The sequence below is a fragment of the Pararge aegeria genome, chromosome 21 (genome assembly GCF_905163445.1).
Source record: "Pararge aegeria chromosome 21, ilParAegt1.1, whole genome shotgun sequence".
Classification (NCBI taxonomy): domain Eukaryota; kingdom Metazoa; phylum Arthropoda; class Insecta; order Lepidoptera; family Nymphalidae; genus Pararge; species Pararge aegeria.
Window position 1 is genome coordinate 14263719 of NC_053200.1, and position 18670 is coordinate 14282388.

Here is an 18670-nt window from a genome sequence, read left to right on the forward strand (position 1 = left end):
TCGCGTATCTTTCTGGAGTTGAGGACTGAATTATGCCTGACTTAGCCCCAACGGAGATTGCCAGGGCACTCGAAATGCGAAGAAATGGTCAAACCAACAGAGTGATATCCAGAGATCTTCATCGACCAGTTTCAACGATCCATCACAGTATCCAACGGTTCAGGGAGGGTACTTATGTGAGACGAGCAGGACAAGGCAGAAAAGACGCACTTCGAGTAGGGATGGTCGTTATTGATATAGAATTAATTGTTATATATATATATATATATTAATTTTCACTTTTCCCGGTTACATGAAAAGTTCCGTAATGTACCATTTTTCACAAATAGCCTTTACTCGGAAAATCTGTTCTTAATGTGATCTCATTTTAAGTAAAACAAATGAAACTTTAAATAACAAAGGAAGTGTATTAAGTAGATTTTAAAATAAAACCATATTTTTTTTAATTATGGACTTGTTTTTTGTGTTCCGCTAAATATGCCGGTGTGTTTATATATAATAGATGGCGATACAGTTGCTATAAAACTGATATAAAAGGCATACACTAATTTTGGTATCGACGGTAGGAGAGCCGTAGATTAATTGAAAAAAAAAAAACTTTTAATATAGAAAAAAAAAATCCGTAGCAAAATAGGACATTAGAATCTTAAAGCATCTTAAAAATAAAAGGTGATGTATGTAAATAAAATAGATTAAAATATTGCTTTAAATATCATATAATATTTATTCATTTATACGTTACACCATATATTTACAATCGTTATAATAATTACAACTACGTACATGTTTGCTCGCATATATTTTTTTTCATACATTTTTCATCTTACGCCCTAGTACTGTCCATTTACATAGCCGCGTACGAACTAAGACTTATCAACTAACAAGTATTTAACAAGAAGAGAACTTTAGAGGGAAAAGCCAATTGCACATTTATATACGCCAAAATTATCCACTGAGAAATGCACGACGTGAAATTTTAAATCCATACAACGTGTCTGCAAGAAGTCCTATTCCAACATAAAATCTTTAAAGAGTAAAATAAATTTCTATGCACGACATCAAAAAGTCACAAGCGTGGTTTGTGGCTGAGGACATTGTAAGACCAGAGAGAATAAAACCTAAATTTGGGTTTAACCCCAAATAATTTATGAGACATGCCATATAAATGTCACATGTCTAAAAAGTTATAGATTATGAAAGAAGATCATGTTGTGAAAGGGAAAGAAAAAAATCCCTGAGGGATGCTCTAGGTAGCCACGGATATATGAAGCTTTTAAGGACGAGGCTTCCAAATAAAATAAGCAAGATTTGCTTTTGATGTTGAAAAAATATCTTCTAGTCATTGAGCCACTAAAGTCGTAGTAGAAGAAGTGACGTCAGCAGAAAGAGTTGGACTGATGACAATAAATGAGTCGCAAGGAGTTGTTGGGATAATTGAAATTGTTCAAGAGATAGGTTGTAAAAAAGTAGACGTCTATCGGTTGAGACGTTGACGTTAATTTACAAATGTGCGACAAGCGATGTGTTAATGAGATCATAAATGAATTGACAGGCAAGAGGGGACATGTAAACAGACGAAATGAGTATTAAAGTCAGCGCACGGCAGTGTATAGCCAAGTTCTTCAACTGCCTAGCATTTATACAAAGCATCACATAAACGTTTCACAGCTTAAGTCGTTTTCGCTACAAATAAAATAACAAAGAACAAATTGATTGATTAGCCACATTTTTCATATAAAATTGCCGAACTTCTAGCTTGCTTTGAACACGTTTTTTTAATCTACTTGCATTGCATTTGCGAATCTCTCCATTCAGAGCAAACCAGAACTTTGGTACGTCAAATTTACATCCAGATTAGTGATGTTTTTGTGTCAATTTAATCGCACTAAACCTAAACTAAATTAAAGCTTGGTTAAGTTAAAAATAGGAGTTAAAAGGACAATGGAGGATAGATGGGAAAAGTTAAATAACCAAGTTGAATGTAATAAATATCGAGGATAATATTAAGAGTCAACTTATTTCTCTGGACTACATAAAATACAAGATTATTCTTATTAGATGAGAATGAACTTTTTTTAGTGTAGTTTTAGTGCGTTTAACAAACACCAATGTTCGGTGGTTTCAATATAACATCACCTCTCTGGAGCAATAAAGGAAATACAAATAGGAAAAAGTAGCTAACTTCGTACAATCAATAATCCATTATTTAGTATCGGTAACCAGTCTGGGAGTTGAAGTTACCGTTACCGGATCCACGAGAACCAGCGTTGGGCGCCAAGTATTGTCTGGATGCAGCGTTACCGAAAGATGACGATGATCCAAAGCCTGATGAACCACCGAAACCTGATCCACCTGATCCGCCGAAGGCTGAACCGCTGGAGGAGCCACCGAAACCAGAGCTGCCGGTTGAGCCGCCAAAGCCGCGAGAAGGAGCGCCGTATTGTCCACCGGAACCGGAGTAACCGCCAGCGCCAGCACCAGCTCCAACGCCGTTGGCACCCTCACCGCGGTAAGAACCTGTAAAAATGGAAAAACAAATTGAAACCTAATAGCAAAATGATTGTTCTAGTTTTAAGGATGCTTGATGATGAGAATGTTTAGACTAGGAAACCTAAGGAGGCGTATCCTCTCATAGAAGACTTAAGTTAAACTCGAAGCATTTCCAGAATATTAATCACAATATTATATTCTTTCTTTGATAATAAGGATTGGATGTAATGGATACCAAAAATCTTGATATTGTTGCTAATCGGAACATTTCTCTGCTCGACTATGGGACTCTCCCAATGGGAGGGTTTGCTTATACTCACCACGCTCTACCGAGCTCTACCATGTATGTGCTACTACCATGTACTGCGATCATCAAACGGGTTGATGATTGCAGTACATGGTAGTAGCACAGACAACGCTGCTTCTCGTTCTTCAGTTTGCTTCATTATTATATTGCCTTTACAAATGCTGATACTTTCGATATATATCGGCATAGTAGAGCGATATCGTTGCTACATTTAGATGTTATTAGACTATTTCACGTGTGCAATATTCCATTAAATAAAATAGCAGTAGCGTCTTCAATCGTGTGACCTTTCGCAGGCAATAATCACGGATAGTACAAGTGGGGCGGTGATCGTGCACCATTTTCAATTACGACAGTGCCCCAGTCATGAGGTGCACGCATATAATACTGTCTCAATTGCTGAGTTTATCCACCTATAATAATAGGTGGGTAGGCCCCGAGATTAACGGGTTGCCATAAATATTAAGGAATGGGAAAATAATGAAAGAGAGATAAAAGTAAAGTTGGGAAGAGGTTGTAAAAGAGGTTGCGAAACCATCGTGGCGCGGAGAAGCACAGGAGAGGACCATGTGAAAGTCATTGGAGGTGAAAGTCACAACGGTCTTTGAAGGGGCCTATCTCACAGGACAAGTTGATGCATTGTCAGAATAAAGGCTATAATTATGATTATGACTATTAATGAACATTATTTTACCCTGTATTATAAATAGAGGGTAAAATTGATTATTAAAGTCAAAGTAGTAAAATTAAAAGATAATTCCTACAAACTGTTCCAACAATAAGGCAAAATAGTTAGTACCGATTTTGCATGCTGTAGATTACTGCGTGCAAAAGATTTTCTAAAATTGTAAGATACAATCAATGAAATATTTAAATTTTTAACATTAGTGAAGTTTAAAATATATATTCGCTGTTTTACTGGCCCCTACGTGACCGTCTCTTCCGAAAGCTCTCAAGGCCATGATCGGAAACGAATCTAAGCCATACGTAGTAACAGGTGACCTTTTAAGGTTCCGCACCTTTTACGTTTATTGCCCTTACAGAGTACATCGGGCGACGCGAGAATATTTTAGCAAGTTTGTCGTAATTTGCAGGATATATTTTGGTAAATGTGCTCAGGAAATATTTAGCACCGCAATACAACTGGCCGAACTGGGTATCTCCTGTCGCCAATATTCTAATTAAACAATAACTTTTTAATTTTTTATGGTTTATCATCATGGAGGTACCTTGGTTTATATGTGCATTTCTCCCTAATTTCATAAGCTCGTCCTTAACAGCTGGATAGATTTTAATTAGTTCGTAACCCAAGCTGAATTACTTTACTACCATTTCCAAATGGTAATTTCCTGTAAAATCCACTAGTTAATTTAAAATATACTAGCTGTTGCCCACGACCTATTCCGCGTTTTATTTCGGTTTTCTTATTATATTACCTTTAATATCTAGGTCTGGAAAGTTTCCTAAGGTCTCCAAGGTGCAAGTTAACTTCGAAATTTCATAAAAACCGTGGTTTTATCTATGATAGTTAAACATATTCCGATGCGAACTTTTTTGTAGGTACTAATGGATACTTTAATTATATATTATATCATTTTTATGTATCATAAAAAGTTTTCACAGCGAACGCCGAATAATAAATTTTGCTCATTTGGGTTACATTAATGCAATTGTCTTAAGGATCTCCAATTTTATTGAAAATCAATCATAGCGTATGTTACTTCTTCTTTCTTTTGGCGAAGAAATGGTTAGGTAATCGATCATCACTTTCGGAACCTATTGGGTACAAACAAACAAACAAAAAAATATTTCCTCTTCATAATATTAGGCTTGCCAAAGTCTTGAATCCTACACTGTTGTAAATTTGGCATTGCGAGATCCTCCCTTCACTCGACTGGCAGACACAAATACGGTACATTTACTCTGTTAACAAATAAGGAAGATTACCGTGAAGATGGTGCCATTACAGTTCATTATAAATGAACAAAGCGGTCATAGCTTAGTGGTTAGGACTTCGGCTTGACTTTCGGGGCGCTGAGTTCGAATCCCAGCATGCACTTGACTTTTCTAAATTACGAGTATGTGTGTTTTAAGTTATTAAAATATCACTTGCTTTAACGGCTAAGGAAAACATCTTGAGGAAACCTGCATGCCTGAGAGTGCTACATAATGTTCGCAAAGGTATGTGGTGTCCACCAATCCACACTGGGCCAGCGTGGGGGACTACCTACTTAGCCCCTACTCATTGTGGGAGAGAGACCCAAAGAGTCTGTAGTGGGCCGTTAATTGCTTGATATGATGAATATTGCAGCCTAGGACTAAAAAAATCGCGCACCATTAAATCATGGAGATCATAACGAAGTTTGAACTAAACGCTATCCAATCTCAATTCTTCATTAAGGTTGTAATGTCTAAGCACAGATTACATTAAAGGACTTGACCGACTTAAGAGAATGCGTAAGAAATTCTCGCGATGTTTTAATTAAAATCGGAGATGTAGCCGTATTAGATGATTGCAAGAACTTGGAACCATTTTGTAAAGTAATTAACTGAATTGAGTTCCTAGTTCTAAGCAAATGAATAAGTTTCTTAATTAAACAAAATCAAAATAACCAACTGAAACCTGAGTTTTATTTCTTTTAATTAGTTTTTTCCATTCCATATAAAATTCTTTGACTCAACAAAAAGGCTTTCCAAACAGGAAATCAGTTTGCCAAACTTCGTAAGTGTGAGAATCATGCTAAATTAAAGATTTAACCAACATGCAAGATAACCTGTGTTGTCTCATGTCTTTGTTGCGGGTTCCCACGCATTTCCCACTTATGGGAAACGACTGTGTCACGCGATTTCTATCGTGTGTCAGGCTAAACGGACGTGTCGAAATAATGAAATCTCTTTGTTCAGCTAAGTAATCGTTTAATATTGAGCAAAGGTGTTCTTATAAAATGATTTCGAACTAGTTATAATATTGAATTACCAATTGCCGTTATGGTTTTTCGGTAAGCATGTTCATCTACGTTTCACCTTGCCTGGGTTCGATTCTAATGTATATGTAATAAACTAAAAAATAACAATATTCATCTATTTTGTCAAAGGCCAAATTATTTTAAACGTGCTATTATTTTTGCTTTATCAAGCAATCCGGACTGCACTTTTGGATCATAATTTAATTTTCTAGTTTTTCTTTTTGTAATATTACTGTTGTTTAACTTTTTCTTTTGTATTTTTGCTGTGAGTTGGTAAGTTGGTAGTCAAACTGATTAGAAACAAAATATTTATAATTTTCCTTTAATATTTATTGTAAACACGCTGTTGGTGTTCCTTTAATAAATAAAAATATAAAAAGATATGAAATCAAAGTCCTGACTCACTGATATATCAACACACAGCCGAAACCGATGGGGTTAGAAACTTTAGAAACATTTTGTCAGTTCGGTATATTCTGTTTAGAACGTAAACACCCACGGAATTAAATTTAAATGAAAGTCCGTATTTTTAAATTTTGTATCCATAGTACTTGGTGTTTGAGTTTTCGGTTAGAAATAAGGAGTAATCCCCAGTTTTCGAAAATTCTAATCCGAAAAGTGGCTAAAAGGGTATGCAAATTAGTATGAAAGTCCTTTATTTTTCATATTATGTCCATGAAAATTGGTATTTTTTTTATAAAAAAAGGATATATATCACAGTTTTTTGGTGGACTTCACATGTCTTTCAGAACATTATAGGGAACTCATGCATGCAGGTTTGTCACGATGTTTTCCTTCACCATTGAAGCAAATGATATTTTGATTGCATAAAACGCACATAACTTAGAAAGTTAGAGGTGCGTGCTGGATTCGAACTTGGCCCCCTGAAAGTGAGGCATTTATCCTAACCACAAGGCTATCAACGCTCGAATTATACTGAGCTGGTATTTAATTTTATGCGTGATTTAATGGCTCTACCAATTAGCATATACTATGAAAATCTTTAACATGTCTACTGATTTCATTTGAATTCAACGAAACAATGGTAGTCAGAATGTGTTAACTTCACATAAGTTTAACAGCCTACTAAAGCTATTCACTAAAGTTTTGATGATTATACAAATGCCGTAGAGGCGTGGATTGCACTGACCTGTCAACGAGTTAGCTAATACAAATATTTTCTTTAATATTGTATTGTAACGGTGGCAGCCTAGTGGACAAAGTAAGAAAGGCTTAGGGTCGATTCTTGGAACTGAGTTCATCCCCAGCATTCTAGAGTTATGTGCGTTTTAAGCTATTAAGTAGGTACTTCACTGTGTTTAACATTGGAAAACATCGCGAAGAAACCTGCATGCCTTAGAGCTCTCCATTGTTATCAAAGGCGTGTGAATTCTACCCATCCGCATGATAGCATGGTGGACACCAGCACATAGTATATCCGGCATATTTGTAGTAATAAAGAAGGATAAACTTCATAGATTGCAGGGCTAGCACGGGTGCTAGCCCTGCAATCTATGAAGTTTATTAGGAGACAAATATAATAAGCCCCAATTATATCCCCTAAATACTATATCCCCAGAGGATATATTATTATAATTCACGGGTCCACCTAAAGCTAAAGCACGGGAAAATATAATAGTTAACCCCGTTTATTATTACACATATATTATTTGAATATTATTTCCACTTTTTCGTCAGTGCTCTGTGAGTTGATCAAGCTGTGGGAGAAGATAATTTTGTATCCTTTCTGCCCATGCTAGCCGTGCTGTGTCTTGCTTTAGCTGGGGGATACGGAAATTTTATCCAGTGGCATGGGATATAATCTGGGTATATAATTTTTTTATCACTAGGCTATGATAATATATATGGGTTATCGCGTAAATACAAATATATTTTTTGATTATGATTATTATCTCGGTAATATTTTTTTATCCCGGGTAATTATTTACGATTTAAGTAAAACAGAAAATTGATGCAGCAAAGTTGCGGACGAAATGTTGCTGTATAAATGTATAATCTAATTTAAACTAAAAGCATGCATTACCTTTTACAAAGCGGTAATTTGATACGGTGAAGTACATCATCATGAGAGGTCGTTAAGAATCCATTTTTCCATTTAAAGATAGTCTTCACTGTAAAGGCTCCGTTGCTAAATTAGACTCATCTCGTTTCGCAAAAGGCTATTTTCTTAGACTCCCCTGATCGTTGGAGCAGTAAGAATTATTACCTAGAACTTCTAGTGATTTCGTAGGCAAAGCACTGTAGATTAGAATAGTTACCTACTTGCTTTAAACCTTTGGTATTCTTTTAACGAAGCGATGATATCCCAGTGCGTAGGACTTCGACTTCACTTTCGGGGGGCGGGGGGTGGGAATTCGAATCCCAGCACGCACCTCTAACTTTTCTACGGTATGTATTTTTTAAGCAATTAAAATATCACTTGCTTTACCGGTGAAGGAAAACATCGTGAGGAAACCTGATGCCTGAGAGTTCTCAACAATGGTCTTAAAGGTGTTGTGAAGTCCACCAATCTGCACTGGGCCAGCGTGGTGGACTACTGCCTTTAACCTTTCTCAATGTGGGAGGAGACCCGTGCCCTGTAGTAGGCCGGTAATGGGTTGATATGATGATGATAAAGGTTACTGAAATTCACCTTTTTAAAAGTTTTTTTTCTCTATTTATATGTTAGCCTAGTTAGTGACCAATTGCTGCCTACAGCCATACTATCTTACAAGAGAGTGGGCTGTGGATCTTAGCCCAACGCGTGATCATACTAGAATTGACTGAAACGGCTGTTCGTAAGACAAATACGAATTGTTGATCGGTATAATTATGAAATAAGATCACATAAGTATAGGTTATTTAACTCCAGAGAGTCTAAATGAGTTCAAACTTGTACTAATTATTTGCTTTTTATAAATCCCGTCATGACATTTGGGGATATACAGTTACGATAAAAAACCACCTACCTAAGCTGTTCCTAAAACCACCTATCTAAGTTGTACCTACGTAAGTTGTTGAAATTTGTATCAATATTTATTATTTACACTATTAGTCATATTCTATAAAACCCTAGCTATCAGAACCAGACTAGTTTAGTCAACTCAAGTTTCAAACTAAAATTTCGAGTGCCTACGTAAGTGGTAACGCAAAAAAATCAAGAGCAGGTTAAGTTGATTTTTTTTGAGACCATTCGCGAGTTATCGTGATATTATAAACGAGATATCGATATGGAATTTGCAATGATCTTTTCCTAACATATGATTACGATAAGTATGAAGTAATTCCGTATTACCTACTTACAAGTAATTGTATTACATTCTCACACACGCTCTTTTGCTGTCATATTATGTCTTATTATATGAGAATTTGAGCTTCGCAATATTAATACAAAGGTAGTTGGAAAGTTTGAAATATTTCATATGTAATTTTATTATATACTATACTTATAAATACGAAAATATGTGTATGTGTGGGTGTGAGTGTGTATTCGTTTGTTTCTATTCTATTCTGTAAATACTTATAATATATCGAAAGATAACCACTCAGGCAATGTAATACATTTATGTTCATCACACAAATATTTTTCAGCTGTGGGAATCGAACCCGGCCTTGGACTCAGAAAGCAGGGTCGTTGCCCACTACGCCAACCGGCTGTCAAATAAGACCGTCTTTGGATTTTTTTTATTTTTTATTATCTGACTAATATCTGCAGGTAAGACGGAGTACAAAAAAAATATAGTCAATTTTAGATTTGTTAAATTAAAGGTAGGTTCATATTATGAAAGTTACGTCAGTGAATGAGGTCACAGATTGCTGGAGTTTAGACGTCGTGACCACTTGCAATCCGCAAGGCGTGGCTATAGATTTCGATACTAAACTGTGCATAGGTATCCTTTAAAAAGGTTATATCATAGACAAGAAGGTATCTAATAATGCATTATGGACAAACCATAAATTAAGAAAAATTAAATTAATATTAATAAAATATAGCAAGTAAGGTTAGGACTTCGGCTTCACTTTCGGGGGGCCGAGTTCGAATCTCAGCATGCACCCAGTGGCGTGCACTTCATACATGCACAAAAGCACTGCATACCCAAATTATTTTACATCACTCGTATTGGAGGAGAATTTTTCAATTTTATGCCATGTACCTGCTTTATGCACACCCTGTTCAAAATCCCTATACACGCCACTGCACGCACCTCTAACTTCTCCGAGACATATGCGTTTTAAGCAATTAAAATATCACTGGCTTCCACGGTGGTCCAAAACATCGTAAGAAAACCTGCATACCTGAGAGTTCTCCATAATATTCTCAAAGGCGTATGAAGTCCACCAATCCGCACTGGGCCAGTATTGTGGACTGCGGTCTTAACCGTTCCCACTGTGTGAGAATATGTGCACATTGAGAATGGTTCAGGCCGTAGTCCACCACGCTGGTCCAGTGTGAAGTCGTGGACTTCACACCCCTTTGAGAACATTATGTGAACTCTAAGGTTACCTCAAGACTTAAAATTGAAAAAAAATTAGAGGGTGCATGCTGAGTCTAACTCGGCCCCACGAAAGTGAAACGAAAGTCCTATCACCGAGTCCTACATATCCGCCTGAAAATGACGAAAATGACGTTCAGAATGCGTATATGCATTTGTGATAAAAAATACTAGACTCAACCAGTCTAAGTATAAAGTAGTAATAAAGAATGCAGTAATACCTAAACAATTAATCCGGTGACCCTTTGCCTGAATGCCCCGATTCATATACTAACTGATGCAACTGGAAACTTGTAACTCATCAGTGTAATGTTTGTAGGGTGACCACATTGGAGCTAATTATGTACTAGTCTATAAAAAAAAACCTTCCTTAAGTCCCTTGAAAAGCTATTTGAAAGTACCTTCTGAAACAAGTTACTGTTGATATTACTTCTGCTTTTTTTTTCGACACAAGCACAAATGATTCTTTTCCCAGGATAAAATGTATCCTAAGTCTGTCTCCAGGATGCAAGCTGTCTGTGTACATATTGCCAATCGTATATAGGTGTGAAAGACTTTTTTTTATATGTTGCGGGATCAATCAGATGTTTTTTTGTCATACAATTTGTCCGACTCTAGGTCCTGATCTACCTTGTGCCTTTCGTCAAAAAAGCGGCAACCAAAACAATTGTCTTTTTTCTATCCAAAAGATAAGCCTCGCAATTCAAAGGTTAATAACGTCACGCCAATTTATGGAAAGGAATAAAAACAACAAAACCATAAGGTTAATATTGTATAGTAGCAGGTGATATTTTGCGTAAATCTACATTAAACTGTGATCAAAATATGGACATAATTTGCCGATAAAAAGTTTCTGCAATAAATTTGCAGTGAGTAATGTATTCTTTTTCTTAATATATATTTATATAAATTAAAACGAACAGATTGTTTTGTTTTATGCGGATTATAGCATCGTAGAAACATCTTAAAAAAAGTTCAATAGTCTCAACAAAAATATTTAACTGTCACCCTACATCTGATGAACGAACGGTACCTAATAGCCTACAGCAAGGTTAAGATGCGGTTATATGCCGTACCCAGTTGAAATTGCCGCGATCTTAACAGCGGCAACACTTAGCGGTTAAGTAGGCTTTATAAACACGGGTTGCGAATTTATACTCATTAGCTATGATGGATAGTCCGATTGTTTAGATATGTCCAAATGATCTAGCACGATAAACTAAGAAGAGCTTAATTTACTTTAATTAATAATTAATCTATTTATTTATTTAATAAAATTTAGCGCGTATTAAAAGAGGTAAAAAAGAACAAATTTTATGGCGACCGTAGCAACAGTGATTTCTACCGAGCTGCTTATGCGAATGGAGCAAATTCTTTTCAAAATGCAATAATTACAAATATTTTTTCTATTGATTAATTATATATATCCTTGCTATATAATATATAAAATAATATTAATATTAATTTTATTTTATTAAAAAAAAGCAAAACGTAAAAAAATTATATTTTCTTCACCTACACTATATGTATTTAAAAATCAATCGTTTTGTTTCTGCACATTTCGCGCTCACACATAAAAACAATCTAAAAGATTTTATCTTTAGAAGTCGCTTAAAAATATTGTACCAACCAACTGTCATGTACTGGTAAAGTTTGCAAAAAATCGCGAGAGGAATCTTCATTATATATTCGGATGTTTCTAATCAATTGAGGTTAACATACATACTTGTTCTAATAAAGACTTTTTGTGTAATCACCATCAGTGAAACTGCCGGGTTTTTATAGCAAAAAAAAAACCTTAACTGTTTTTTTTTTGTATAACACTCTCATTGACCCATCAAACGACTTAACGAGTTAGTTACAAAAAAGCGGCATAGATATATTATTATTGTTGCATTTACAAAAAGTTAGATCTATGAAACTCGAGTAACTCCCACTATATAATCATAATTAGAGCTAGTATAATTTAGGTAGACATCAACTTTATTAAGATTACTAGCTGTTGCCCGCGACTTCGTCTTCGTTTGATTTTGTTTTTTGATGTGGCATTAAATTTAGTTGTAGTTTAAAAAGTAGTCAGTATCGCTAAGGCTTAAATGAGGGGTTTGCTGCTGTCGGCTGAGGAGTTCTGTCCTCTATCTCCAACCACAGTTTGAGCAAAATTAAACATATATTATAACCTCTATAGTATAACAATAATTATTTAAATAGGTTATAATTTGTCTGAGTTATGGTGTAAAATCATCAAACACATTCATCCCCTCTCCCAAAGAAACCGAGCTTAATGTCGGGATAAAAAGTATCCTATATTACTTCTAGCACTTCCACAAATATGTGTACAAAGTTTCATGAGAATCGGTTAAGTAGTTTATTATTACACATATATTATATAGATATTATTTCCAATTGTGCGCCAGTGCTCTGAGAGTTGATAAAGCTGTGGGAGAAGATACATTTTTATCCTTTCCCCGGGGAGATAATGGTCTCATACCCATGCTAGCCGTGCTGAAGGTGCACAGAAATACTTAAAGTACCTACAGTAAAATATCCCTATCCCTACTAATATTATAAATGTGAATGTAAGTTTGTTTGTTACGCTTTCACGCAAAAACTACAGACCCATCCTTCATGAAACCTTTTATACATATTCGTGGAGGTATTAGAAATAATATAGTATAGTTCTCATTGAAAAGAAAAATTATGTAAGAAAAAAAAATGTTTGTGAAAAAATCTCATATATGACTATGGGTCTGGGACTATGTAGCAGTACGCTGCCTCCCAAAATTACGCGGGCGAAGCCGCAGGGCACATCTAGTTAAAAAATAATTCACTACAATGGTGAAGGAAAAATTCGTAAAGAAACCTGCATACAGATCTCTCAGAGTTCTTTATAATAGTCTCAAAGGCCTGAGTGGTTTCCATAATGTTATGTAATGAGTACACCAATCTGCACTGGGCCATCGTGGTGGACTTCTCATTGTGGGAGGGGACCCGTGCCCTGTAGTGGCCCGATAATGGGTTGATATGATGATTACGATTATATAATCTTGCCCTTAACTGCAATAAATACACCTGAGCGATCGCGTTTGCCTAAAAATTATCTATTCACTCTTGATTTCAAAGTACTCAAATTATAGGTAGGCTGAATCCAGATGATATTTATGAATCCGTGGGAATTCTGATCGAGCGGAGTTAAAAGCTGTACTCTGTGCTGACCCTTATGCAGCGATGAAATGATTTATGACTTCTACGCCACACATAGATATGAGTGGGTAGATAAACGCTGTAGTCGGAAAATCAATAGATATTTTATATGCTGTTGACGTGTAGAAAACTGTAATCATATTGCTGGATTGAGCGATGATATTATCTACTAGTATGTAGGTATGATTGGCTTTTCATCACATCGCGAATTATAGAGTGAAACGCGTTAGGGAAAAATGGTGAGAGTAAATTTTTAAGATGCGCGCGCACACCGTCACAGAAAACCGACACCACGAAGTTAGCCATAATCAATATTTTACTTTTTCTAACAAGGGTTTTTTCTATTGTTAGTGTTGTTTTTTCTAAAACGTAGAATATGGCCAAAGATAAAAAAATTGAAAAGATTTTTATCTTGTTACGCCAAAGAAGTATAAATTCTAACGCGTGTACATAAGTACACACACGTTTTGTTTTGTATTTCAAATAATTGAATAAATTAAAATAGGACTTTCACGGACAATTTTTTACTTCTTGCGATATTATTATTATTACGTAAATTTTAAAACTAAAGATTCATAAGCTAATGTTATATTAAAACTGGCACGTATTGACATACATCCCTAAGAATTTTCGGATATTCTATTGATTATCATTGAATTTTCCACCTCAGTTTTAAGTAGCACAGTGAGGTCAGTGTGCTACTTAAAACTGAGGTTAAATATAGTTTGAGCAATTCATGTCCTAGCTTTTAACGGTCTATTGAATCCTTCTATGCTAAGTTTTAATACTTGCACTTATTGACATACATCCCCCAGAATTTACGCATAATTTATTGATTATCAATAAATTTTCCTCACAACCTCACCGTGCTAATTAAAACTGAGTAGGTTAAATCTAGTTTGAGCAATTCATGTCCAAGCTTTCAACGGTCTATTGAATCATTTATATTATAAGAGGATTTTTTGAGCTAGCATTTTATGAATATTAACATTTATACTCTTTTTATGTAGCGTCGTTAATGTAACTAGAAGTTTACTTATGAAGTTTTCAGATCATGTCAGTTATATGATATGTCACATATTTTTGATTCTTTTATATATTGTTGACGGACCGAGAAGATGGTCCACATTGGTGTGAAAACTTTCGCTTTTACCATTTAGCATTTTACGAAAATGCTCTAAAAATGCCGTCCTATGTCCACAGGGGTTAAACTTCATGAGCCTGTAATACCACTAGCAACCACGCTCTTTAGACCAAAACAAAACAATGCTGCTTGACGGCAGGAATAAGCATGGCTGTAGTACTTCCAAGCTCGAGCTCTGTCACGAAAAGGTCTACTACTACTAAAATGTTTTCATGAACATACATTATAAATGAAATAAATATAACTCACCATCATCGATGATACCAGCGGCTTCATCACGGGCGTTCTGCTCAAGAGACTTCAAGATCTCCTCTGGGATGGGAGGAGGTGTGGGCAAATGGGCACCCCTTGGTTGGTATCCATTCTCATCAGCAGTATAAGTTATGCTGTAATCCTGACCATCGTCACCCTTGTATGAGAAGCTTCCTTGGGACTGTACACCGTTAGTGGCGACTCCAGATGCGTCAGCGCGGATACCGTTCGAGGTTTCGAAGTCGTAGGAGAAGCCTTCAGCTGTGACTTCGTTGTTAAGCCTTAAGATTTGTGCGTTGGCGTCAGCTGGATTACTTCTGCCTCCGAAGTTTCCTTGGTAACCTCCCGCGCCAGCTCCCGCCGCAGCACCTCCTCCGAACCCAGCGCCACCTCCGAATCCAGAATTCCCAGCACCACCTCCGAACCCAGAACTTCCAGCGCCCCCAAATCCAGCGGCACCGGAGCCCCCAAATCCAGCCCCACCCGCACCTCCTCTACCGAAGTTCGGGCCGTTGAAGCCGCCGACTCCAGCACCGCCACTGTAGCCTGCACCAGAACTTCCTCTTGGAGGTAGGTAGGCGTTATCCAGGCGGGCTGCTGAGCAGACTCCGAGAACCGTGGCTACAATGAACTGTAATACAAAAATAAATACTCTTAAAATAATGATACCAGAAATTAGAACACGTTGAAATAAATTGGGACATCTGCTTTCAGAGGTCCTGTTAATATTAGTTATTCAAACTCTGTGACAGAAGAGAGAGTTTTTCAATTAATAAAATTTGCCATAAAAAGGCTTCAGGCACTTTTATTGATTGATGATTTTACGATTTTAGGGCTTCGACTTCATTTTCGAGGAGTTCAATTCTAATCCTCTGACCTTTAACTTTCTTAAATTACAAGCAAGTTAGTTTTAAGCAATTAAATAACACTTGCTTTGACGGTGAAGGAAAACATTTGTAAGGAAACCTGCATGCCTGAGAGTTCTTTATGATATTTTCAAAGGCGTCCACCTAACTGCACTAGGCCAGTATGGTGGACTACGTCCTTTCTAATTCTGGAAGGAGACCCATATCATGAGATCTTTAATTTGATTAACCCAAAAAAAAATCGTAGCTTAATTTACTCAGTAATAAAAAGAAAAATATCACTGACGATAGCTTGTATCTAATTGTACAAAGCTGCACCATACAAATAATTTAAACTAATCCATTTCCCATTCAAAGGTCGAGGCTCTTCATCAAAGGCCAAAAGGTAAGTGAATTTTAAATGCTATAAGAGTTGATCCGCTATTGCTTTCGTAAAATGGCTGGGAGGTAAAAAACATCTATTCTTACTAGGTTTAGCCCGCGGCGTCGCTCACGTTATGTTCGATTTGGAAAGGTTTCTGGAAATTACATACAATTTTGAAGTAGAAACTTTGCTCGTTAGGTATGAATTTCAAGAAGTTCTTTCATTCGGACTAGTAGTCTGTATGGTCATAATAACAACTAATAACATTTGTATGACAAATTTCAGCTCGATCCGTTCTGTTGTTTGAGGTATGTGTTTATTATAGATAAGTCAGTCAATAACTTGTTCCTTTAATAATTCTCTGCTACTTTGACCACCGCGTAGAACTTCTGATGGTATTTTTCCATACTTTATCTGATATTCTACACAATATAAGGCTCTTAAGGGAATTAAGATATCGTATCTTTAAAACATTCAGAAATAAAAGATTACCGCTTTCAAACAAATATAAATAAAAACTTGACTATTATTATTATTAGTATTAATAGATATATAGTTATAGTTCACTTTTACTTTTATTTAATAATACGTTACGTTATTTTGCGTGTAAATTGACATTCTATCGAGTCTTAGAATATAATGGAAACGTATTTCTTTATTCAAATAAACTTTACAAGAGCTTTTGAAATGTTTCGAATTGTGAATTTGCGATAGATTCATTATCAACAACAACATTTGGCGATACAAACGTAGTTATATAAATTTTTTTCAACACCTTAAAATCAATTACGATTTACAGTTGGTTTGAGTTTGAGACGAAATATAAAAGTTAGAAAAAAATGTTCTTTTCATATTGAATTACAAAATTTTAGCAGAAACAACAATTGATACTGTAAGATAGTGGTAGCAAAATACCTCGCTAAGTTTGATGTAAGCTTTTGTTTTTAGATCAGAGCTTATTTGCAATCCTTGTAACTTTAGTGCAAAACTAACGAATAAAATTTAAAATCAGCACACACTTCATAACAATGCAAATAATTTTGTACGTACGATTCCTATATGAGCATTTGATCGGTCAATTTAAATAAAAAAGATTCAAACCCGCCCCTTCAATTGAAATGATATTGAGTCAATCGCTATCTTAAAGCTAATTGTTTTTATAACTTTTATATCAAATAAGAAAATCCAAATTTCTTAAAACTGTAAAATAAGATCGTGTCTGTTACACATTATATTAAACTAATGACATGCAACGTAATAGTTAAAAAGATGGATTTGGATTTTTTTTAAAGAGTCATCCCTATTTGGGTTAAACGGGGGTTGAACTTTTGAGTGTAGGTTATATTATTTAAACTAGCAGTATTTAGAATATTTTAGACGTTCTTCTATGACGGAATTAACCTAGTTTTTAAAACATTTAAAGTTTTTATTACGTTTATGAAAATGAACATTTTATAGAACAATTTTATATATATATGACATATTATGACTGATAACTAAAGCAAAAAACTTTCTAACCGAAAACCACCTTTAATATTATTTGGTTTAGGCAGAGAATTATCGATTATTTAATTTAGGAAATTTCGGATACATTTTTCGGATTCCTTTTTTGGGATGAAAACGGTGCTGAAGATGATTAACCAAAGTGTTATTAATTATATAAAGTTAAAGACTCTCCGTATTTAAAGTCGTTAATTTCGGGAACTACAACAGCGAGTCCGAAAATTTATTTCGCGTTAGAACCTATTTCTGAGGGATGGATTGGATTTTTTTAATGGAGTTAAATCGTGGGGCACAGATATTTGATAAAAAATATCAAGTAAAATTATTTAAAATTATTATTGCAGTTTTTATTTATAGGCCGCTAGGGATGAAAAAAGGGATGAATGATTGACTAAATAAAATCAATCGATGTTTATATATTGATCAATTATTAAAATATATAAGGGTGTTCTATTTTAGGAGTATGAAATCACAAATTACACTCACCAGTTTCATATTTGTTTTGAATATAGAATAATAAAAATAAATAGTTCTCAAAGTGATGCGCCTCGCAAGTTGAGTTGTACTGTGCTCTGTAAAGATGATCTGATGGTTATATACCTCCCATCTTACCTTAGAATGCCTGCACTGAAAAAGGTATCACGGCCATGCGTTGCGATGTAGTGTATCACGATGATAGTAAGGTTACACTCTTCCAATAGCAGCCGCGATATCAAAGGGACGAGCGGTCATCTTTATGAGGAAAAGAAATGATTTTTTTCTCGTTTCTTTTTTATATTTCAAATGAACTAAAGTAAATGAGAAATATTTCTTTATGCAAATGGGTACATAGATGGTACTTTTTATGATTACATAATTTTTTTAACAGAAGTGAGATAATGACAGTAAATACATTCGTAGAATTAAAACGAAATCCTCGAGCCATCTCACCTGCTGGTAAGTAATCTGTTAGGGGTATGGCAGCTTTAATAAACTTATGTCCCTCAATCGATTTCTACGCGACATCGTACCCAAAAGCTTGGTTGCTTAGCGACACGTCTTTGTCGGTATGGTGATAACTATCCAAGGACGAAGCCTCCTA

At 35.4% G+C, this 18670-nt stretch overlaps 1 protein-coding gene across 1 annotated transcript; it reads right to left on the reverse strand.

The window, feature by feature from the left end:
- Positions 1–770: 770 nt before the first annotated feature.
- LOC120633347 (pupal cuticle protein 36-like) lies at positions 771–18143 on the reverse strand. Its single transcript, XM_039903539.1, has 3 exons — positions 18076–18143; positions 14854–15487; positions 771–2517 (listed from the first exon to the last, which is right to left on the reverse strand). Exons 1-3 carry the CDS (start codon positions 18082–18084, stop codon positions 2207–2209), a joined length of 954 nt encoding a protein of 317 aa, XP_039759473.1. The 5' UTR covers positions 18085–18143; the 3' UTR covers positions 771–2206.
- Positions 18144–18670: the final 527 nt, after the last annotated feature.

Bases quoted from the DNA above. Each gene is read 5' to 3' on its own strand.
- LOC120633347 (XM_039903539.1), bottom strand. The intron at 2,518-14,853 runs GTGAGTTATATT...CCATTTTTACAG, and splicing joins CGCTGGTATCATCGATGATG to GTTCTTACCGCGGTGAGGGT.